The 23,462-nt window shown below is 51.3% G+C and overlaps 1 protein-coding gene across 6 annotated transcripts in view; it reads right to left on the bottom strand.

Annotated features, from left to right (window-relative positions):
* Nucleotides 1-23,462, bottom strand: part of ABLIM2 (actin binding LIM protein family member 2) — a 123,656-nt gene that overhangs the window by 39,697 nt on the left and 60,497 nt on the right. For all 6 annotated transcript variants that reach the window (XR_013975277.1, XR_013975278.1, XM_080926457.1 and 3 more), the window contains 6 exons: nucleotides 18,175-18,262; nucleotides 13,646-13,704; nucleotides 10,159-10,215; nucleotides 8,881-8,958; nucleotides 6,025-6,174; nucleotides 1,812-1,932 (listed from right to left, as the gene is read on the bottom strand). Coding sequence is in view for 4 of the 6 variants with exons in the window: in XM_080926457.1 (XP_080782583.1) it covers nucleotides 1,812-1,932; nucleotides 6,025-6,174; nucleotides 8,881-8,958; nucleotides 10,159-10,215; nucleotides 13,646-13,704; nucleotides 18,175-18,262 (553 nt within the window). In the remaining 2 variants the exon portion in view is untranslated. The remainder of the gene's footprint in view (nucleotides 1-1,811; nucleotides 1,933-6,024; nucleotides 6,175-8,880; nucleotides 8,959-10,158; nucleotides 10,216-13,645; nucleotides 13,705-18,174; nucleotides 18,263-23,462) is intronic.

Genomic DNA, 23,462 nt, shown 5'->3' on the forward strand with positions numbered 1-23,462 from the left:
TCAGCTCTCCTAGGGCACCTGAAGAGGATCACCCAGAAGGCTGTGGGCCATCTCCTTCAGAAGGGGTCAGGAGATGCTGCTTCTGAGACACAGGGTGGCAGTCAGAGCTTGGGACGCATCCCTGACCTAGCCCATGGCTCACTTTGGGGTGTCCTTGTGATTAAGGACAGTGGGAGGGCAGCTTCCAGAGGTCAAAGAGTGGTCTGTCACCAGCATTCTCATGGCACTTGCCAGTCCAGATACAAAGCTTAGCCCTCTGGGCTTTACCCCTGACCAAGCAGTCAGTAGCCAGGCCCTCCTGGTGATGCAAAGTCAGGGGTCAAAGTCACAAGGGGCCTGGGGGAAGGGCTGAAGAAAGCCACAGCTGGCCACACACCTGCTCACCTGTTCATCTTCTCCTTCACTCAGCTCACTCACTAACACATCTCCATTCACTGACTCAATCTTTCACTAATCCACACTGCATTCTCTGGATTCATTCAATCATCCACTAACCCATTCAGTTACTGATTAACTCTCTGACTAGCTCGTTCATTCACTCATTCACTCACTCACTTACTCAATCATCTACTAACCTATTCATTTCCTACTCATTAACTCTCTGACTCGCCCATTCATTCATTCATTCACTCACTCATTAATTTACTCACTCACTCAATCATCCACTAGCCTATCATTCATTCATTCATTCACTCATTAATTTATTCATTCACTCAATCATCCACTAGCCTATCATTCATTCATTCACTCATTAATTTACTCACTCAATCATCCACTAGCCTATCATTCATTCATTCATTCACTCATTAATGTACTCACTCACTCAATCATCCATTAACTCATTCATTCACTCATTCACTCACTAATTCACTCACTCACTCATCCACTAACCCATTCATTTACTTACTCACTCACTCATTCATTCATTGGCCCATTCTCATTCCTGCCCTCATTCACTCTTACTCTCTCATGCACACACTCACTCGCCCTCCTTCTTTGCACTTACTGAGCAGGATGGACCAGGCATATTGCAAGGAATCAATGAAAATGGCTGCAAGCAACTAGGTTGATTCTTTCCCACAAAGTTTTTGAAAGTAAGAGCTATGGTCCACAGGTGTGAAAACGGGTCATGCACAGCTGGAAGGAAGGAAGCGGCTTGGGGGGAAAAATCCCTCCCAAAGGCAGCATGTTTGTGCATGGTCCCTGTGGCTTTCACATGCCAGCTCAAAGCTGAGGAACACAAGGCAAACTGGGAGCCGAGTGGGAAGGGTTGGGGGTTGGGGGGGAGATGAGGCAACAGGGTGGGAGGCCCTGCACAGGGGTGTCTCCCAGCTGGAAGGGTATAGGGACCTTTGCCAATTTCTTTAATAGGATGGTTGTCTTTAGTTACTGAGTGAAGGGTATCACACTAGACATTGTGACTGGCTGTTGTGGCCAATGACTCTGACCCCTCAGCCCAAGTTCTCCCAAACTACCATGGGCCCACAAAACACTGTGGCTTGTTCTCCTCCCTCATGTGTTACTTCCCATTTGACATCTCTGGAGCTGCCCCAGAAGCCCACTCTGGTTGTTCTGTGTGGACCTTGGGGCGGTGTGCGTCTCAGGATGTGCACTGTAGATTTACACAGCTCCTCCAGCCCCAGAAAGGCCTTATGGCTTGAGGCAGTCCTTTCGGTATGTCTAAGTGGCCAGACACTCCATGATCCCATCGGCACGCCCCATCACTTCCTCAGTCAATACAGAAGCTACTTTATATCAGCAAACTCACTGAGAAGTACAGTGGTCATGATAAGTGGGGTAGGAGTAAATACCTGGACGACTGTAATGCTGGGGTGACCGTGAGGTTGGGGTGTAGTGTCCGAGGCTGACCGAGCCAGCAGAGCTGGGGCTGGAGGTCCTGCACTGCTTGTAGGACCGATCATCCTGATCCCCCTGGGTAGGAAGACAGTGTGAGAACACCTGGGTCAGGAGCAGAGCGTGCTCTTCACCCACCCCCACTGTATTTGCCCTCTAGATCCCAGGGCGGAAACAACCTAATCCTAAAACGGGGTCTTAGAGCATAAACAGAGCACACCCGGACAGTGAGGCAGGTCTGAGTCATAGCAAGCCCTTTGACCTCAGTATGGACCCATTGGATACCCATCCTTCCAGTCCATCTTGATGCTAGAACTTGTGGGATGTGGTGGAAGGACCATACCTCCATCCTCCCTGCCCTACCCACTTCCCTCCCTCTTACACCTTCCCAGCCCTCTGGAGCTCTGGTACAGTTTGAGAAAACACGTAAGGGAAGCTCTAGGTGCTCTGTGGCACCTTCTGAGGCATGAAGGTGCCATCTGGGACTCAGAAGCCAGCCAACAACAAGACCACAAGCACTGGTGACACAGCCCTATCTTAGCAGGAAGAGGAGCATCTTGGGGGCATCCAGAGCAGGCGGTAGCAGCATGAAATGACATGGCACCATGGTCCCAGAATCAGACTGCTCGTCCCTCTGTAATGTAACCTGGTGGCCTGGGTCATGCCAGCCCTCCTAGCATCACGTCAACCCCAAGAATCCCACAACACTAGGGTTCCCACAGTGCCCCAAGCATTGCTTCCAAGAAGAGGGACTGAGGAGGTGGTACAGGGACCAGGCAGAACTTCTTGCCATAGATCCTGTTTCTAAAGCTGAAAGAAGTGAAATGTGCTCCCCAGACGGAGATGATGAGGAGATCCTTACTCTTGGGACCTTCTGTGGGCTGGAGTGGGACACTCCCCAAGGCTGAGGATGGCAGGAAGCAAATGGCCCGAGTTACTTGGTACCTGGGCCCCAGTTTCTTTATTGGCAAATGGGAAATTCCTAGAAACTACCTCTGGGTGTTGTTCTGGGTGAAGGAATCATATGTAAGGTGATTACAACAGTGCCTGGCACATAGGGCTCAAAAGAGTGCCCTGCTCCTGTGCCCTTCCCAGCCCTGCCTGGGCTCCAACGTACAGACTAAAGTCTGAGAAGCCACAACCTCCTCCACTGGTTCTGAGAAAAAGGAGAAGCCCTGGGCTGGTGCTGAGAGGCTTATTTGACAGCTCAGTTTTCAGAGTGCTCAGCCTCAAGGGCCCAGAGCTTCCTATATATCTAGTTGGGAGCAAGAAGTGACCCCCAGCCCACCCATGGACGCCGTGACCCAGGCCAGGATCTGCTGGGCAATACCACATCCCCAGTGTCGGTGAAGAGTTGTCTGCACACACATGGGGAAACATGCGATGAGATATGATTATGAAAACAGCCAGCAGGAGAGCCCCCGGTGAAGTGGCTAGGACCCTGTGGCCCTCAGGGTGCCATGCTGGTCATCTCTATAACCCTGCAGATGGTAGCACCATGAGTACACAGGGTGCAGGCATAGCTGGTGGTTACCTCAGTCGGCGTTGGTGAGAGCAACTGAGGTGACTGTGGACACAACAGAGCAGCCGTTAGTGCACCGTGCCAGGAGCTTTGGGGTAAGAGGGCTGTTTGGTAACCACAGGCAACGTAGGCAGCTACGTTCGTGACCTGCGGCTCTAACTAACAAGGAGCCCCAGCATGAGAGGTGGCTCAGCGCTGGTCGAGCCCACTCCTTCCTCCGCTCAGCCCACCAGATCACATCCACACTCTCCACAGAGACCACGAGTTCAACAAGAAAGCTGTTGGTGGCTCGTGGACCATTCTAGACACACCCTCTGGGCTCATCACTTTCATTTTCTCTGGAGAGAAGAGATGGGGTGGGGTTCAGCCGAAAGAGCTGGGGCCACAGGCTGGGAGAGAGCCAGGAGACAGAGGCTCGAAAGGTTGGCTCCAATCCTTATGCTTCTAGCCAATGGCTTCTCTATTAGAAGGGCGGCCCTTCCATCTCTTTCTTGACACCTAGTGGGGTCCAGAGGCAGCTTACCTGGGCTCATGTGAGTTCTAGATGACCCTCATTTGGCCCTGGCCTTTTCAGGTGTGACTGAAAAAAAATCACTCCCAGGGACCAGGCTATGATACAAGGACAGAAATAAAAAGCAAAACTTAAAAAAAAAATGACAACAAAAAAACCTGTCTCTGTTTATGAAAATGGTTCAGAGGGATGAGGCATCGAGACAGTAAGAAAGCCATCGGCCACTCTGTGTCAAGAGTCCTGAGGATTTCTATGTTGTGTTGACCCATCCTCCACCATCCTGGACCACAGAAGGAAGTAGCATTTTAGTGAGAATACCCCTTCCCCAGGGTAGCCTGGTACTGATCCTCTGCTGAGGTAGGTATCACAAGCAGTAAGACAGAGATACAAACTTGTGGCAGGGCAGATTCTGGAGAGGGTGACACCTGAGTCACATACATAACACTCCCATGCTGTCCCATTGCCCTCTGAAGGACAGGCCTTTAAGTCAGGACTATCTGTGGATCACACGAATCTTGATTATTTTGAAGCTGTGGTCTTGGGTGCTGAAAAAACAAATCCTTGGAGGTTTCCAGACCCTGTGTCTGCAATTTTACGCCATACCCTTGAGCGGTGACATTGTGTACCATGGCTATAGGACAATGCTGTCAACAGTCTGTGGGCTTGCAAATCAATGCTACTCACTGCAATATTCCCCATCATGGCATCCCAAGGCCACTAAAGGAATGACAATGTTCCATTTGGGGAGGACCTTCCTGGCATCCTGAGGCTGAGTACAGTGGGACTTGAACCCAACTCTGAGGCTTGAATTCCATGTCCCTGAGGATCAGCCAGGGAATAGCCAGTGCATGGTCTTTAGGAGAGAAAAGCCGGGATTTGGATCTCAAAAGGGATACAGTCAAGTTGCTTGACCTCTGACCCTATCCAGTTGCCTGCTGCCTGAAGGCTAGATGTGGGGTGGTGAAGCCCACACCCAGCTCAGGTACCAGGTAGGTGGTGCAGTAGTCACAAGGTTGGTTCTTTTCTCCTCAGGCTGCACACCAGAAGGGCCACACCCTTTGCTCTTCTTGGTCCCTGAGTGGTCCTCTTAGCCTTCAGACTTGTCTGGGGACTCTAATCTATGCAGGGCCAAGCTGAGCAACTCAACAGTCCCCTGAGTCTTGGCCCTTATGCCCCACAAGGTCTTGCTAAAGCCATAGGAGGGAGTCAAAGGGGCATGTGTTAGAAATGACCATTTCCCTGCTCCAGTTAAACATTTGTCCTGAGCTCCACATATAGCCAAAGCCACACTAAACTCTAACAGAAGGAAATGAGACCTAATAGGAACTGTGTTCAGTGGAAACAGGCAGCTTGAACAAAACATCACCAATAGATGCCATGGTGGTTTGAATAAGGATGGCCCCAAGAGACTCATGTGTTTGAATGCTTGACCATAGGGAGTGGCACTATTAGGAGGTGTGGCCTTTTGAAGGAAGTGCGTCACTATGGAGGTGGGTTTAAAGATCATATATGCTCAAGTTATGCCCAGTGTGGCACACTTCTGCTTCTGCTGCCTGCAGATTAAGATGTAGGACTCTCAGCTCCTTCTCCAGCATCATGTCTGCCTGCATGCCACCATGCTCCCTGCCAAGACAACAATGGACTGAACCTCTGAAGCTGTAAGCCAGCCCCAATTAAATGTTTTCCTTTATAAGAGTTGCTGTGGTCATGGTGTCTCTTCATAGCAATGAGACTAATTAAGACAGGTGCCTTCTATTTTCAGAAACACTAAGCAATCATGACCGGTTTAGCCAGCCTAGGGATGGGCTCAAGGAACCCATAGAGGAGATGCTGGCCTGGGAATGTGGGCTTAAGGCCATATGGTCCAGAGAGAGAAGATGACACACTTAATCATAAAACACTCAGAGGCCAGGAAAACGCAGACATCTGCAGAGTGTGCTTCTCTCTCCTGAGCTCTGCTCGCCTCCACTTCACTCTCAGACTCACTTCTTCCTGAGGGAGTGTGGTTGAGTGGGAGTACCTTAAGTAAGATGGACGTGTTATCTGGGGGCGAAGAAGCAGATGTTGGCCATGACTAAACTCTGTCCACAAGAGTCAGCACTGGGGAGGGCATGCGACACATGGTGAAGATCCGTACCTCACCGTAGCTCTGCCGGTCCCCCACAGCCGAGTGGCTGATGTAGGGTGAATAGGAGATCATGTCGGGGCGGTCGATGTTATAGATCGCTTTGCTTTTGGGAAGAGCAGCCAAGTCCCTGTAGTCCAGGATCTCATCTCCAAGCTTTGCCTGACGGAGGAGAGAGCAGAGGAGGGGACACTGATGACACACGCCAGGCCAGAGCCGCTTTACAGCCAGCAGGGAGGATGGCCTGGGTTTGCAGGGATCCAGCAGGGTATGAGCACACTGAACACCCAGTGAAGGTGGGGCAGGGGTGCAAAGCCAAGGACCTGACTACAAGGACAGCCCTGGAGTCAGACACCGAAGCCATTGGTTGTGCCCATAATGTACTGATGTAGGGCCTGACGGTGAGACTCAGACCATGACCTAAAACGACACATGGTTACAGGTATATAACATATATCACAGATGTGCATGCGCACAATCCCCAGCTCACGTCAGTGTGCTTCCATGCAAGTGCACACAGGTGTGCCTGCACACATCAGAGCACACACAGAGCGATGGGGGATGCACCAGTAACACCCACTCCACATGATACCACACACCTGCCGGCTTACAACACATCCTCATATATATGCACGGCTACTTGTACACCAGGACTGGCTCTTACAAACTTACAAACTTAGACACACACACACGCACACACACACATTCGAAGACACATGCGCACATATATGCACACACACACACACACACACACACACACACACACACACACACACACACTAGCATAACTCATTCCACCCACATCATTGCACACACAGCCGCATCTGCACATTCCTTCCCATCCTCTCCTCACCTCAGCAGTTTTGAGCAAGTACAGAACAGCAGCAAGATGGCTGCTCAGCATTTGACAGGGTGCTGCGATGTGAGATGCTGTGAGCCACTGTGCTGGCTCGGATGAGGTTACTTCACTGCTGCAGCTCCTGCTCTTTCTGCCCACCCTCCTCGGACAGTGTCCCCTGCATCCATACACACTCTGTAGCCCCACCTATCCCCTCTGGTGCGGGGAGCATCTCAGCTCTTCCCAGCCTTCTGCCCAGCTCTCTAATCCCTCCCTGCCCAAGTCTAATTTCTACATCAGCCTTTGTGTGGCCTCCCCTGCTGGGATTCTGACTCAAAGCTTCAACAGCCACAGCAGATTCTGAGCCGGATCAGACACAGAAACCCACAGCTGCCTAGGACAGGGATGTTCACAGTACTCCCATTTATACAGATGGAGAGTCTAGAGCTCAGAGAGGTTGAGCAGTTTGCCCAGAGTCACTCACCTAGGAAAGTATGGTAGCTATCTGGCCCTAGAACCCTTCCTCCAACTGATACTCCCTTCTGTAAGCCCCACCCTTTCTATAGCTATGTTATCAAGTGGTTCTCCTAATGACACCTCTGGGCTGTTCCTGTCTCAGGCCATATGCATCTTTGCTAATTGTCTGTTCAAAACAAATTGGGCCCTCCAGAGCCCAGCAGCCCTTACCCATACCCTCTAGGGAGCCTTCTTGACCAATAGGCTCACTCCAGGACTCCCTTGGGACGTCTGGCAGAGAGAAGTACACTACAACTGGAGGTTTAGTGTTTCACATCTCTAACTGTTCCTTCTGGAGCCCAGGGCAAGCCTCAAAAGATCTAAGGTCAAATCCCAAGCCAGGGTTTACAAACTGTGGACCATACCGTTGGGATTATTTAGCCGTCTGGATGAACAGAACTCAGGAAATCTTTCCCTGGTCATCAGTTTATCTTGGTCTCCTCTCCCTGGGTTCCATACTCCCTGCCCCTCAGCTCCTGTGGTTTCCCTCCTTCATTAAAGAGCTTGTCCCATGCTATTCCCACTCACAGAGATCTCTTCCATCAGGGTCGGATTCTCTCCTGGGAGGGCTGACCTGTGGAATGTATATCCTCTCTCACATCCCAGGACCAGGACTCGAATTGTCCAGAAATCCACTGGCTTTGTTAACCTTTCTCATGCTGAGCGACCAGGCATCTGCCCAGACTGGGTGGGCACCCCAGCCTCTGCCTCCTATAGTCCTGAGCCATCAACTGCTTCATGAGCTGTCTGGCTGCTACGAGAATCTCACTCTAATGCTCTGTAGAGGGTCCTGCAGGCTGCAGTGGGGCACCCAGAGACTTTTATCTCCTGGGTAACCAGGAAGAATGTGTCCATGGCGAGGACAGCTCACCTGTCCCCCTGGCTATCTTCACCTAGCCCACAGTGCTTGGGTAGGAGGTCAGCTGGCCCTGGGTGGTCCCCTCTTCTCTCAGGCTCCTGTACAACCTAGACCCTCCCAAACCTAGAAGCTAACCCTGCTGCAAACAGTGTTTGGCAACTAGCTTGTGGTATTAGTTACTTTCTCTGTGCAAAGACCTCGAATGGTTGCCCTGACAACGGGCTAAGCGTTCTAATTGGTGAAGGCTATTGGCATTTATGCATGCGTCTCTGTGCACTTCTCTTGAGGAGCTGGACAGGAGCCTTCTGTGTTCACGGTCGAGGACCTGCACTGTGGGTCAGGCAAACAACATCCTTCCTTCAAGTGCCCTTGGCTCAGTCTAAGTGCAGGCCAGCCATGCCCCCCTGCAGTGCTGTGACATCATCTACATATGATGTTTCTCCTCTCATAGCTAGTTGGGGAAAGGGTCCATGTGTCAGACTGCACAGATGCATTTCGATCTCAGATCCTGAGTCACTCTCTAGTTTGTACCCATTTCTTCCCCAAGGGAGTGCTAAGTGACCTCTCTCAGTAGACTCTGCAGTTCCCACAGGGCTGGCTGGCTCAGTGGTGAGCCCACCGCCACCCCATGGCACTCTCCATGACCCCCACTTACGTAGATCACACGGCTTGGGGACCCCGACGTGCTGGAGGCAGGCACAGAGACAATGCTCTCCGAGGAAGCCCTGGTTTCCTAGAACAGAGACGTACAAGTTGACCTGAAGTGGAGTGGCGCCATCGGGAATCTTCTGGAGGTATCTCCAGGATGCAGGCAGGAATGTCAGTGAGCTCAGCAGGTAGAATTTTCCCCCTTTTGTGGGTTGAAGGAAGTCTCAGAACAAACACACAGGCTTGGGTGAACAACTGAAGCTACCACAAACACAGCAGGTCATGTGAGGGTGAGGTGTCCACAACCCGATGCTCACTGAAAGCTCGGAATGAGGATGCTGGGGTGAAGTGGTCCCGTCTCTGGGGACAGAGGCAAATGTCTAGCAACCCCTTGTTCTCCATGGCACAGGAACCTCGTGACTCCTCTCTTTGTATGAGCTTCAGTCCTCCAGCCACATCCTCTGCCTCCCTGACCTGACTCTCAGCTGCTCCTTTCTCTCACCTAAGCTCAGCTCCAGTGATGTCACTCTCTTCACACCTAGCCTCCTCCCAGTCTCCCCTGCTGACAGTGGGCCAGCATCCTCAGATAGCCCTCCTCAAGCTAGCTCTAGCTCCTCCTTCCTCTCCTGCACACAGACCTCCAGAACTCCCCACACCTGGCCACCCTCCACCCCTCTCCAGTTCTAAAGTCCTGCCCCAGGCTGTGTCTTCCTATTCGCTGCCCCACAGAAGGCAGGAATTCTGACCCCTCGACCTTTATACTCTTGTCCCCCGCTGTGTAGCTTCAGTGACCTGTACCACCACCAACCCTGCCTTGTTTTCCTCGGGAGGCTCTTCTTTGGCGTCTGCCATGTTCCTGCTCCTGCAGCAGTTAACATCTTTTAGGGACCAATGTGGTTTCCCCAAATTTCCTACGTAGAAACCCTACCCTAGTACCTCAGTGTGTGACTCTAACCCACTGGGTGAATCTAAGCCAACCTCCTTAGGATCATCATAAAAAGTTTAGAACATGGACACACACACACACACACACACACACGTGTGAGAAAACAAGAAGGTGCTGCTGCCAAGTTCAAACAGAGAGGCTTCAGGGGGAGCAGGTCTGCCATCACCTGGGGCCCTGACTCCTGGCACAGAGAAGCAGGAAAGGGTTGGAGCCTCTAGGCTGGAAGAACCAAGCCCAACCAGAGGAGGTCTCCCCTCCTGAGCTCTTCCTACACAGCATGACACCAGCAGCAACAGGCAGACACCAGACGTGTCACACAGAGCAGGAGGAGGCACAAACCTGTAAGGCACAGGGCAGGGTGCCCGGGCAGGGCTGACTGCAAACAGAATTGTGCATCTAGAAGGGAGAGAGGATGGACGGCGTGAAGCTTGCTCTTGAGATCACTCCTAACCCCTCTGTAGGTCCTGTGCTCTGGGCCCCGCAGCACCAAGCCCTGCCTTTCCTGCATGCAGCCCTCAGACCCTAGAATTAGGGGTTACACTTAACAGGCGCCAACTCGGGGGGGGGGCTGCCTGACATCTGAGGCCATAGGTTTCTGGGGCTGACAGGGATGAGACCACCTCATATCATTTGCTGATGCAGAGAAGATGGCTTCCCTCATACCTGTAATTGGTGCCTGGAAGCCAGGGACGGTCCTACAGTGAGAAGCCAGGTGACCACTATACTCTACTGACCCTAGGTGACACCTGCCTGGAGTTCCTGCTTTGGAAATGTCCCCCTTCATTGTAAAGTGGCCAAATAACCAGATAGGGGCCTGCAGCTGCTGCCCTGCAGCCCTGGTGGCATCCAGAGCAAAGTCCCTCACAGAGTGGGCAGAGATGAGCGCTCTCAGCCCTTCTGGTGCCCTGTGCTCCGAGCACCCTGAGGTGATGTGAGCCTTCCTGTACTCAATATCCAGCTACGTGGGGAGGACAGAGAACACAACCTAATTCACTGTCGGCAGAGTTGAGGTGACTGTCACCAGGGGTACTATCCTGACCTGAAGTCTGTCCCACAAAGACCCGCAGCGAGCCTCAGCACCTCACTCCCCAGAGCCATGTGGCGCTGCCTTGCCTCCAGCCACAGAGATAAGAATGGGACCTGGAACCAGGGGAGACTCCACGGGCCTCCTTCACGCCCTAGCTCCAGATACAAAATTTCTGAGAACAAATGGTGAATGGGTGCTGTTCTAAAGATGCCATGATGCCTGTGGACACTGGGTGCCATCCTAAGGACGCCATGACACTTGTGGGGCTGGGTCATCATGACTAGATCGCCTAATGTCCACTGACCATCCTGTGATCACAACATACTGTGTGGAGGACAAAGAGCTATGCCATTATTGAGCCTTTGCAGACAACAAGGAAGGCCCATGTGTCTTCCTGCTGGCCTGGCCCTGCATAGACAGACCAACCAAGAGCCAGGGCCTTGCTGGATAATGAGTCCCCTGAGTATCCTGCAGATGTCCGAGGCTCAGCATCCAGAGACACTTGTTAAGGTGACTACTGTTAAATCCAGGACAGGCAAGCCGTTTCTTATCACTGGGAAGAAAGGAAGTGCGGCCTCCACATACTGACAGGTTTCAAGGGTCAATAACACAGGAGCCACCTCCAGGTGCCCTGTTCCTCAGGGACAGAAGCCTTCCTAAGCCGACCAGGCCTGCCTGACTGTGCTTACTCAGAAGGTGCTCACTTGGAGAGCAACAGAAGGCAGGAGTCTGTTCCCTCCACCCCCAAGGCCAGGCCAGAAAGAGCCAGCCCTGGATAGCCTGGGCTCAGCACCAAGAAGCCAGCTGGTCTCAGGCTACCCAGCCTCTGCCCCAAATGTTGGCTGAAGGGGACAACCTTCATTTCTAAACTACTTCCTTCAATAGCTGTTCAGACCAGACGGCCCTCCTGCGCAGGCCCAGAAAAACAAGGCTGCCTTCTTCCCTGGCTTGGCAGCACCCACTCCTCAGGGCCTTCCATCTGGCCAGGGACTAGAGAAAATGAGGAAGGCTGTTTGTTGTCTTCTGCAGCTGGTACGGGGCGTGGACCACCTCTACTGCCTTTGATCCTGGCTAGGGCAAGGGAGGCAAGCAGAGTATCAGATCTTTCTTAGCTCTGTTTCCTAGTCACAGGTCAGGATGCTTCCCTGAGCACATGCATGTGTGTGTCTAAGGCCTCTGGGCATGCCAGGCCCCCCTCCTTCTTCTGAACCATTGGGCTGCACAGGGGACCTTATAGACAACATAGAGTCAGACTCAATGGTCACATGTCATTGGTCATGACTGAGGGCAGGGATGCCCTGAGTGGCAGATGCGGTTTGCAGAGACAGTCCGCCACTGGGGAAAACAGAGCAGACAATGTGGTGTTGCTTACTGGCCTCCTACCTGGAAAGCCACATAAAAGGCTTAATAGGATGATAGGGCATTGAGGCAGTCACTGGGCTGGGAGTGGGTGTGGGTGGGTGGGTGTGGGTGTGTGGGTGTGTGGGTGTGTTGGTGGATGTGTGTGACTGTGAATGGGTGGGTGTGGGTGGGTGTGTGGATGTGTGAGTGTTGGTGGATGTGTGTGAGTGGGTGGGTGGGTGTGTGTGAGGGGGTGTGGGTGGGGTGGTTGTGGGGTGGTGGTAGGGTGGGTGGGGTGGTATATAAACTCCTCACAGACAAAGGCAGAACTGCTGAGAGGATTCCGGAGAGCACCCTGCTGGTCTCTGCTTCTCTTTGCTGCCTTCCTATCTTGATTCTGTTACAGCCAAACTTCTTTTTTCCCTCCTCCTCCCCTTCTCACTCCCCCTCCTCCTTCTGTTTCTCTTTCTCCTCCTCCCACTCCTCTTCATCCCAGCCCCGCTTCTGTTCTGTATTATACCCAAGAAGGAAGGCACCATCCTGGAAATCTCTCTGCTCCCAGGGCCTGGGTTTGATCTCTGTATAGGCTTTAGCCTACCCTCCTCCGAACGCTGTGCTCCCTTCCCATCCAGAGTGGCTATTGTCTCTCCATCTCTCGGCCATAGCCCTGAGGCCTGGCATACGGCAGGGCTTCTTCTGTGAGGTTCAGAACCTGGTCCTTCCCTGGAAGCTGACCTTTGTTCTCAGCTCCTAGGAGGTCACATTTACCTCACCTCAGTAGCAGCTGTGTTCAGGAAGGGGGTTGCGGTACACAGGACCATCTCATGGTATGAACAGCCATATTAGGGAGACCAACCTGTGCCCTAGGGCAAGAGCCTCAGGTCACAGAGGAGCAGTTGACATGGGCTTATTGAGTCACACACAACGCCTTTGCCAGAGCCTCAGTGGAATCTCAGGCATGGAGCTTGCCTGGTCGGCAGTGTCCTGTGTGCCCTGTCCTGCATTTGCGCAGGAGGGTGACATGTCCACCTTCACAGGGAAAAGAGAGTGGAATCTTTGCATTGGGACTTGCTGGGTGTTCGTTCTAACCATCCAGAACTTGCCCTGTGGCAGGCAGGCCAGCCATCAGTGCTGGTATGGGAACTGACAAGCCAAGGTGCAGTTTGGACCTGCAAATGTTCTGATGGCCATAGGGACCATCTGGGGTCCCTCAAACGGTCATGGCCATCTTCATTCACTGCCTGGACAAGGAGATTGGCTGGACTGGGCCATCTGGTCTCCTTGGAGCCCCATCGGACCTGAATGATGGCTCACTGACCTACCTGCTCCCTCCCCTGTGGCCCTCCATCCCCTGAGCCTGGCTGTCCCGTCTGACAAGCATGGGTGGGCTGGCCTGTGTCTCTCCCTCTAACCTGCATGTGGAGAAGGACACACGGGAAAGCCATGAATCTCACCAACCTTGCTCTTATCTTCAGTCCTGGCTGCCTGTCGACATGCTGGATGCCAGATGGAAGAGCCTGTAGACAGAGTCCCAAGAGGAGGCGATCAGAGCGTAGTTCTAGATGCGGGATCCGTGCATGGATACCTGCTCAATGCCCTTTGAACAGGCTCCACGCCTCCCCTCTGTGATGCTGAGATCATAGCACCTGGTTGGAACAGCTTGGCTCACATGAAGCAAGGACATGAGGGAAACGGGAGAACTTCCCAATGCCAACCAGTCACTCCTAAGGCTGGCCATGGAGTTCCCAGGGAGCCTGGGCACACAGCTCAGCCTAAGATGGTCAGGGGGGTATTCTCAGAGGTAGAATCAAATGCAGAAGAATGACACCATGAGGGTCATAGCACCCACGTGTGCAAGAGCGCTGACCACAGCAACAGAACAAGTCAGACATCACCTTCACAGACAGCATGTGTATGAACAGTCAAAGAGGACCTCAGGGTGGCCAGGGATGGTGGGGTTCCACACAAGGCTCTAGCCATAGGCTTCAGCTCCTCAGAGCTCTCCACCAGCCTGAAAGTGAAACCTGGACCCCGTGTCACAGGAAGCCCCAGCAGGTCCCATGGCAATAATTGGACCAGTCTAGACTGGTGAAGGGAATCTTTGTTTTCATGAGATGACGGCACCTCCATGTGGGCACGTGTCCTGAAGCCACTGTCTGTGCTTGGCATTGGCCACCCCTCTGTCTAAGGGCTCTATTTATGGATACAGCGGAGCCTCTGCGGAGGGCCTCCCACTGGGCAGCCACAGTGGCTGGCCTGGTTCTCGGGATCTTGCTTTGGGGACAATAGGCAACAGTGGGAACGAGAGTGTCACATCTGACATCACCCCAGGGCTTGCCTGCCTCAGAAAAGGGAGGCCTGTCTGACACACAGATCAGAATGCCTCTCTGTCATTATGCAGCACTGGTCTGTGGGCAACATGCACCAGATGCCAGATCTGAACCCTGCCTACCCCTGCTCAGCTGCCCCTAAGACCCCAGCAGAAAGAATCAGTGACCAGAGAGATGAAATATCAACACAAGGCTATCCTCACTTAGCCCACGGATCATACCCACCCTATTGCTAGTCCCCAGCATCCCATTCATGCCAGTGTCCCCTGGTCCCCTCCCCTGGGATGAAGCAACTCCTCTCAATCTACCTGCTTCTATATCTCCTGTTAGCCCTGGGCAGGGACTGAGAGGTGAGCTCTCTCCTCTTGCTGCACCTAGTCTGGTAAGGACTAGATCACCAGGCTTAGACAGTTTTGTCACCCTCAGCTTAGATATAGGCTCCTGACAGGTCCTCTGTCTTCCTATTCATCCCTTCATCCATGGGCCAGCCAAGTCCTGCCCACACCTCCTCCAAGCAGCACTCTGAGCCTTACTGCTGGTGCATCTGGATCCCTTGGCCTCACACCAGCTCTCTCTGGCTGCTGCTCTGGAAGGTGGGCTGGCCGGCCTGCCCTATCTGTTCCCTGGGGATTGATATTAAGGTGATACATGATTGGACAGTGGAGAGGTAGGTGGAGAAAAGGTAGAAAAATAGAAGAGAGGGCAGAGAGAAAGAGAGAAATCAAGATGGAGCTTGAGAAGGATGAGCTGGATCTAGGTGGACTTATTTGGCGATAGTTAGATATGAATATTTTAAGGGATTCTATAGGCCTTTAATCTCATATAGAAGAGCAGTTTGTATCTTTGTCTATTGGATATAATCTTATTGTGTAGAGGGTTTGTAGATTGAGAATTTAATATATAAAACAATCATGAAAGGCTACTAGGCTTTGTAGTAATGTTTGTTCCAGGCAGTGGGGTAAAGAAAAATGCTGAGGCGGTCATATCCACCCGGCACAGGAGCACCAGGTTGGGCAGAATGAGCTGCCTGGGAAGGGAATCTCATGGAGAGTGTAGCTCATGGACCAAGTGACAGTCTGTGAGCTTGGCTCCACACTAGAGTGGCATCCTCGGAGTGAGACTGTGGGGGCCGATAAAGAGATAAGCCATCCTATTTAATATTTACTGCAACAGTTCCCAGCACTCAGTAGGAGCTGGGAGATACATGCTCCTTCCTCCTTAATTAAACTTCAGATTAGACAAGGCGGTGACCTCTGTGTGGTCCTTGACTTCTGCACGTAATTGAGAATCTTTCCCTCCAGACCCCTGGCCACCTTCATGTTGGGTGACATTCCTTGTTCATCTCTGGTGATACCCTTGCCCCGATTTCAGTATGGATTCCCCACCCTAGATGCATGTGTTGGCTAATTTTCCTTGTCAACTTGACACAACCTAGAATCATGGAGAATAGTTTCACCCGAGGAATTGTCTAGATGAGGTTGGTCTTAAATTTTAACCAATGTAAGATGACTCAGCCCATCATGGGGGGTGTCATTCCCTGGCTTTGGGTCCCGGGCTGTACAAGAGCAGAGATGGCTAGCTGAGTACTAAGCAAGAAGGCAGCACCTGGGCATTTGTTTCTCCCTGATCTGCACTGTGGGTATGACTGGCTATGTTAAGTTCCTGCCTCGACTTCCCTGCACTAATGGACCAATCAGGAGTCATTAACTATTAACTTTTTCTTCCTCTAGGATCAGGATATTTTTATCACGACAGCAGAAATGAAACTAGAAAAACAGAGATCCCCCCCCCCTTGAGATCAAGGGGTTCAGAACATGCTACCCCAACATGTGGCCAGCAGAGGCATGTGACAGCCATGGCCTCTGTGGCAGAAGGGTCACTTTGAGCTGGTTAGCTGGGGACATGAAAAACTCAAGAATGATGCAACGGAAAGGAGATTACTACAGAGGAGAAGTCCAGAGTTGTATAGGGGTCTCCGTGTATGAGGTTACACCTCAGCTGGCAGATGGGGAGTCAGCGGGGGGGGGGGGGGTCCCATCACTGGGAAGGTCTCCTTCCTCTATTTGACATCTTCCCAACCTTCTTAGTTAAGAATGTGGTATCTCAGCCAGAAATCAAAGCTGCCCTCTGAGGTCCACCCTGGAGATGTACTGTCACCCTGGCTCTCGTGCGTATACACAAGGGGACACTCATTCATTTACTTCTGTCACCTACCTTCCCTTACGGGCATCCCCAAGGGTAAAGAGAAAACTGTATTTTTTCCCCTACAAGGGTCACTGCCTCCCCTACTCTGCTTTCAACCAATAGGAAAGAATTGAGGGAACATGGGGTGCCCCGATCAGAGTTTAATATCAACTGCAAGACACTGTCTGAAAGGGCTCATCTTGGAAGAGGTGGCAGATGGCCTTGTGGCCTGGCTTAGTCTCCAGCCCAGGAGCTTCAAGGACCCCTCTCCTTTACTACACTGTAATGTCCAAGGAAGACAGTTGCCTAGGCTATGACTTCCATCCAAGCTTGCACCAGGTCCCTATGGAACACCTTCCCTCAAATGACGTCATCCCCAGTAATGGTGAAGCCGTGTTGTTTCTTTGACTTTCCAAGACCAGAAGGGGAGAGTCAGAAACTCCCTCAGGCCTGCATGAGTGGTGTTAATCCACCAGCCAGCTTCAGTTGGCTGCTCTGTCTCCTTGGGGCAGGAAGTGACCTCTCTGCCATCCCTGCCATTTGCAGTCCCATCATGCCCTCTACTCGGCTATGGGATGCTCACCCTATTGTTGGGAATGATACATCTCGTGGCTCTAGAATGAGATTTAGCCATGAAGGTGGCTAAGCTGGGTCACCATTGTTTTCCATGTTGACACTACTGTTGTAATTTATTTTTATTTTACTGATATTGTGTGGGGGCATGTGTCCCACGGTGCACACATAAAGGTCAGAGGGCAGCTCCATAGGGTCTGCTCTCTCCTTCCACCTTTACTTGGGTTCCATGGATGGAACTTATAGGTTATAAGGTTTGTGCAGCAGGAGGCTCTCTAACCACTGAGCCACCTCACTGGCCCTGTCAATATGATTTTTAAAGGTGAGCGGGTGGGTTTCCCATGAATGGATTAGAGGGCTCCTGTCTTTTAATCTCCCTCTGCTCTCAATGTTATAAAAGCTGCTTCTCCCCACACTTCAGGAAAGAAGTCTAGTCTTGGTGCAGTATGACAGGGGCATCACAAGCCAGGGCTCAGGTGGGGCATGACTGAAAGTCTGTGAGTCCTGGAGTGGGGATGAGCCCTGAAGGGCCGTGGAGGATCTTCTGACTTGTTCTTCAGTGGCCTGATCACACTCACTCAGGCTTACTCACGCCCTCAATGGTGATGCGGCTGAGTAGAGACCACAGTCCGTGTGTGTGTGTGTGTGTGTGTGTGTGTGTAAGACAGTGTGTGTGTATGTGTGTAAGAGTATGTTGTAAGACAGTGTGTATGTGTGTAAGAGTGTGTGTGTAAGACAGTGTGTATGTGTGTAAGAGTATGTGTGTGTAAGACAGTGTGTGTGTGTATGTGTGTGTGTGTCTGTCTGTCTGTCTGTCTGTCTGTCAGTGCCAGCTCCCAGCAGCACCGTGACTGATATCACCCCCAGCAGAGCGTGTGCTGGGAGTATCGGAACGCTTACCTTGCAGGTACATCTCCTCGCCTTCTGAGAACATCAGGCCGCACCTGACGCATAGCGCACAGGAAGGGTGGTAGTGCTTCTCTCCGGCCTGGGGAAAGCACAAAGTACACAAGTGTTGCCACTGCAGCAGGTACCCGGTAGCCCTTAGTGTACAGGGCGGGCATTTGCCCGTGCACACATCCGGGATTACAGACATGCACAGGCTAGGCAGAGGATCAGAGCCTGGGCCAATGCCACCTGTCTTATCCTTGACCTCTGGAGACCAGTTGTACAGCCAAACGTTCCTGGGTGTGACTGTGGACAGGTACGTATTAAAGGGGTCGTGGTCCCTTCACCTCTGCATGTCTTGGAGGGCAAGAGGTAGCAGCAAGGATTGGAAGCTCGGAGCAGGCAACCTCATTTCTCTGGTCATGGGCACAGGAGGACAGGTTTGGGGTCTTTTGGCTTTTGTTTTGTTTTGATCTCTGCATTTCTCAATTTGCTCAACTGACACTTTCTAGCTCAGTAATTCTTAAGAACCATTAAATCAGATTACAAAATTTAATCTTAAAACAATAAATAGATTACACTAATTGCAACTTCTTGCCTCTGGCTTGCTTGTTCATGGTGCCAAGAGAAAAAAAAAGGAAAGAGAGAGTCCTAAATGTTATTTCCACTGTTCTCAAGAGTTAGCGCTGTTCCCAGGTTGCAGCAGGTGGGCCTGTTGCTAAGTGTGAGAAATGAAGCCCGCATCTCATGGCATCCTAAAATGGGAAGAGGCACCACTCCCACTCCTGAACTTGAGTCTTAATTGGGACCTTCCTGGATAGGAAGGGGTAGAAGGGTCTTACAAAACACCTTCCCTCACTCCCTTCCCTGCCTGTGTTTTCCCTAGAAAAAAGTAGGCCAAGGCCTCTGCAGAGGGGGAGGAGGATGTAGAATGTGTTCCTCTCCTGTGTAGGCCTTGACAGCTGCTACTCGGCAGCTTCTCTCCCAGCTCTCGGCTCAGCCCATGCCCATGTCTCTGGCAAAGGAATCTTCAAGGCACAGAGGACCAACCCCAACCATGGCAGCTGCCCCCAATCCAGCCCTGGTTCTTATTAACCCTGCTCTCTGGGAATCCCCTGAGCCTCCCAGTCTCACCAAATGGCCTTGTTTTCTCCCGAAGCCACCTCCTTTATATCCTATTCTTTCGGATTCATTCCTCACTGCTTGGCAAATGTCTGGGCTCCTTCCTCCAAGAATGCACTGAGCTTTGCTGGCAGGCCCCCTCCAGGACTGGTGTGTTTCCTGGACATTGGTCATCTCCAGTACCAGCCTGAATAACAGGGTCATTCGGTGACTGTAGTGGATAGCATTGTGAGTGGGCAGGAGGCACTGTGTTGTGGGTTCTGAACAAAGGTCAAAACCTGCTTTGATTTCTTAAGAATGTCATCTTATTGCCAGAATTTATGTTCCCAGTTTGTGACCTTCCTACCTGCCCACCCCCACAGCTCCCCATACCTCTTCCCAGCAGGTCTGTGAAAGCCCACAAGCCCTGTGTGTCCAGCTGTGTCCATGTGTGAATGGAGAGGGGGCAGAGAACACTGGTGGGAACAGTTTCTGAAACACTAGGCTCAGGGCTAGAAAGCTGGCTCAGTGGTAGAGAGAACTTACTGTTGATCAAGAGGACCTGAGTTCGGTTCTCGGCACCCAAGTTGGGCAGCTCACAATTGTCTGCAACTCCAGTTCCAAGAGGACAGGCCGTCCTGTCCTCTTCCAGACATCTCACACAAGCTGCATACACAGAGATATAAACACACAGAAGAGACAGAGAGAGCAAGACATAGAGAGAGAGAGAGAGAGAGAGAGAGAGAGAGAGAGAGAGAGAGAGAGAGAGGAAGAGGGAGAGACAGAAACAGAGAAAGAAACAGATACCGACAACAGATGATGGATGGATAGATAGATAGATAGGTATGTAGGTAGGTAGGTAGGTAGGTAGATAGATAGATAGATAGATAGATAGATAGATAGATAGATAGATAGACATAGAAAGTAGGTGACAGACTGGACTTCCCTCTTTAACAGTTGCTACCATGTCTGTGACTTGTTACACTGCACACTGTGTTCGGATCCACACGTACTAGCCCCCTTGAGTTCAATAGCATTCCTTTATATTATAGCCTTCACTACCATGAAAGGCATGGGTTTGGGGAGGTGGTTTGAGCAAGTCATCCTACAGACAGAAGATGGAGCTGAAATAGATGCTCAGTGGGTCCCCAAGTGCACATGCTTCAGACTGGGCCTGTGGGCTCTCAGCCCTACCTGAAAGTCCTTGGCTCGTGCAGATCATAGAGTCACACAACCCCTCAACCCTCATGCCCTGAACTAGAACAGAGGATGCCGACAGTCTGAACAGTAAGGAACCATGCCAAAACAGAGGATCCAAGTGAGAGGGGCTGCGGCGACAGGAAGATGTCTGCAGGGACTGGGTGTGTTCTTGGTCCTAGCTTGGGTGGTGAGTATATCTGGGTACATCTAGCGGGACGTTCTCAGATTCACCACCAGTATAATGACATAGTTTAAAGCTTAGGCCTTTTGTGTGGGCAGCCTCCCAGCTAGCTCGTCTAACCTAGCCCGGCTGTCTTGCCCACAACCCACCCATACTATACTATATGTGGAGAGAACGATGTTGCTAGCTCTGAACCTCTCTGCCGCACTGAGACCCATGTCTGTTTCCTTCCAAGTCTACTCTCTGAATCTCCAGCTTTTGCCCTCTTGCCCTGCATCATTCTCTCTGCCAGGAAGTTCCTCCTCCTTCTTTCTGCCTAGCTATTGGCTTTAGATCTTTTTTACAACCAATCAGCATCAAGACGGCTTCAGATACCATTCTAGATTGCCTTTAGGCATAGAAAGAGCACCACTTGACCTTTAAGTATCTGAACAGATTTGGAAGGACGAGTATTTAAAAATGTAAGGCTGTGATGGGCCATGGAAATGACAATATCAAGATCCTGCCAGCATTTTGCCCTCTGCCAGTTCAGAATTAACAACTGAAAATATAGAGACACAGATCCACACAATGTTAAACAACAACAATAACAGGTTATCCCAACAGGTGCCCTTGGCCACTCCTCTTCGCCTGTCTCATTTTGGTGTAAGAGCTCCATAAACAGATGGAAGGACCTAACTACAAGATCCAAAACAGCAAAGCCATCAAATAAAAACCTGGCAGAAAGCCCGCATTTACCTGGAAGGAGACTTGGACTGGACAGCAAAACCATGAGCAACCCACAAAATCTCCCACTCAGCAAATGGTCCCGGCAGAAGCCGAAGAAGGGGAGGGTGGCTTTGCAAGCTGTATACCTAATAAGGGCATGGGATCCGGAATATGTAAAGACTGCTGCCTTTCAATAAGGTGTGACCCAGACAAGAAGGGACCAGCACTTTTTGCCCATGGGTCTCATTGAAATCTCTGTGCTCCCCACTGTTGGGTCTAAGTCAGGCTTCTAGAGTCTGAACAAGTATGGAAACAAGCCATTATCAGAGGGTAGGGCTTTAAACCCATCTCTGAATGTCCAAGGGAACACTTATGGCCACTACTGGGAGCTAAAGCTGTAAATGCAAAGCCACACAATGAGTATGAAGAATAGTGAGTCAAGGGCCATATAGATGTCACATAGGTGGTGACATCTATAAAGGTTGGAAATCACAAAAATCAACCTTCATATTTTGGACCCATGATGGTGGGGGCGGGATTCGGAGCAGAAGGTCTGGCCTCACGGTATGGGGGCTCCTAACCCTTTGCCAAACTGTGAAGCCAAGGTGGCTATGTGGGCCCAGAAGCAACGTTGCTACTGCAGAGGCAGGAGGTTCTAGCCGCTGGGAGAAAACAAAGCCTAGCAGGACAGGAGAGCCAGTGATGTGACAGGGAAGCCACATATAACAACAGACTGCAAACTTAGGACTGTACCAGGGACCGTCTGTGTAACAGGTTGTTTGGTTTCTGTTTTGGGGAAGTGTGCGACTCTTTAACAAAATACTGGTTGTTTGTTTGCTTGTTTTGTTCTGTTGTTGTTTTAAGACCAAATAAGCGTGTCCTTAAAAAACAGAAGAGATGGGCTGGAGAGGTCTCTCAGCTTAAGAGTGTTTCCTGTGCAGCCACAGGAAGCCGAGTTCAGATCCTGTCATCCAGGTGATGGGCTGAGCGTGTTCTCATGTGCTCCTGAAACCCTGGTAATTCAGGGAGTAGGGGCAGAGACAGGAGTGGTGCTGGGGCTTCTCAGCTGATGGGTTGATGGAGAGACTGTTTCAAAGGAACAAGCTGAAAGTGACAAAGGAAGATACCTTTGTCTCTGAACACAGGTGCACACACCTGCACACATGTTTACATACACCATGGGGTGAGGGTGGGGCGACTTAGACATTTCTCTAAAGATGGTAAGAAAATGATAGAGCTGAAAAGATGTCCCCTGTTCCATGTCACTGTCGTGGGAACCTGCCGAATAGCTCCTGTACCTCTGAGGACAAGGTTATCTTGTACCCATCAAAATAACTGTAAGTGTACAAGAACAAGCAAGACCGTGGAAAGCCTATGAGGAATTGTGCCCATGCACCATATAAACTATAAATTCACTCCTTGGTGTCTAAAGAAGAGCAAAGATTCTTATGTCTAGTTATCAACACACACTGGCTAAAGGCTCCTAAGCTTATATGTGAAGAACTCAGTGCAGCATACCCACCAGTAGGATCCTGCATGGCTTTATAACAAAGGAAGCCAGTTATATAAGGCCAACTGTGTGACTCCCAGAAGTATCCAGAACAGGCAAAGCCACAGAGGCTGCCGGGGACCAGAGGTGTGTGGAGGGTTCCTTTAGGTGGCTGGAAAAGCTATGAACTAGTGAGCAGAGGTTTGCACACTGACTAGAAGCTTGGGATGCCTTGGAGTTTGTGTTTTTCAGTGTCTTTCTGTTCCTCACTGTACATACAGTTGGGCTCCCTCTGCACCTGGAAGAGCTTGGCCCTGGTGGTGTTCTTGTCACTGTCAGGCACGTGCCGGCAACTCATCCGGAGATTTCTATGCATCCGCGTCCATGTGTGGGCAGAACCATACCCACTGCTTAGATGAGAAAACTGGGGTTCAGGGAAGCCAGGAGACCTACCCAAGGCCTTAGGACCAGTAGTAGGGCAGAACCAGGGCTTTAGCCATGTTGACAAGATACTACCCAGCCTGGACCAGATACTACTCCGGAGAAGGTGCCACAGCTGTGGCTGGCTGTGGAGGAGCTTCTGCTGGTTCAGGGTCTCAGCATGGGTTCCATTGTCCATGT

The sequence above is a fragment of the Micromys minutus genome (genome assembly GCF_963924665.1).
Source record: "Micromys minutus genome assembly, chromosome: 1".
In the NCBI taxonomy this organism is placed as follows: Eukaryota; Metazoa; Chordata; class Mammalia; order Rodentia; family Muridae; genus Micromys; species Micromys minutus.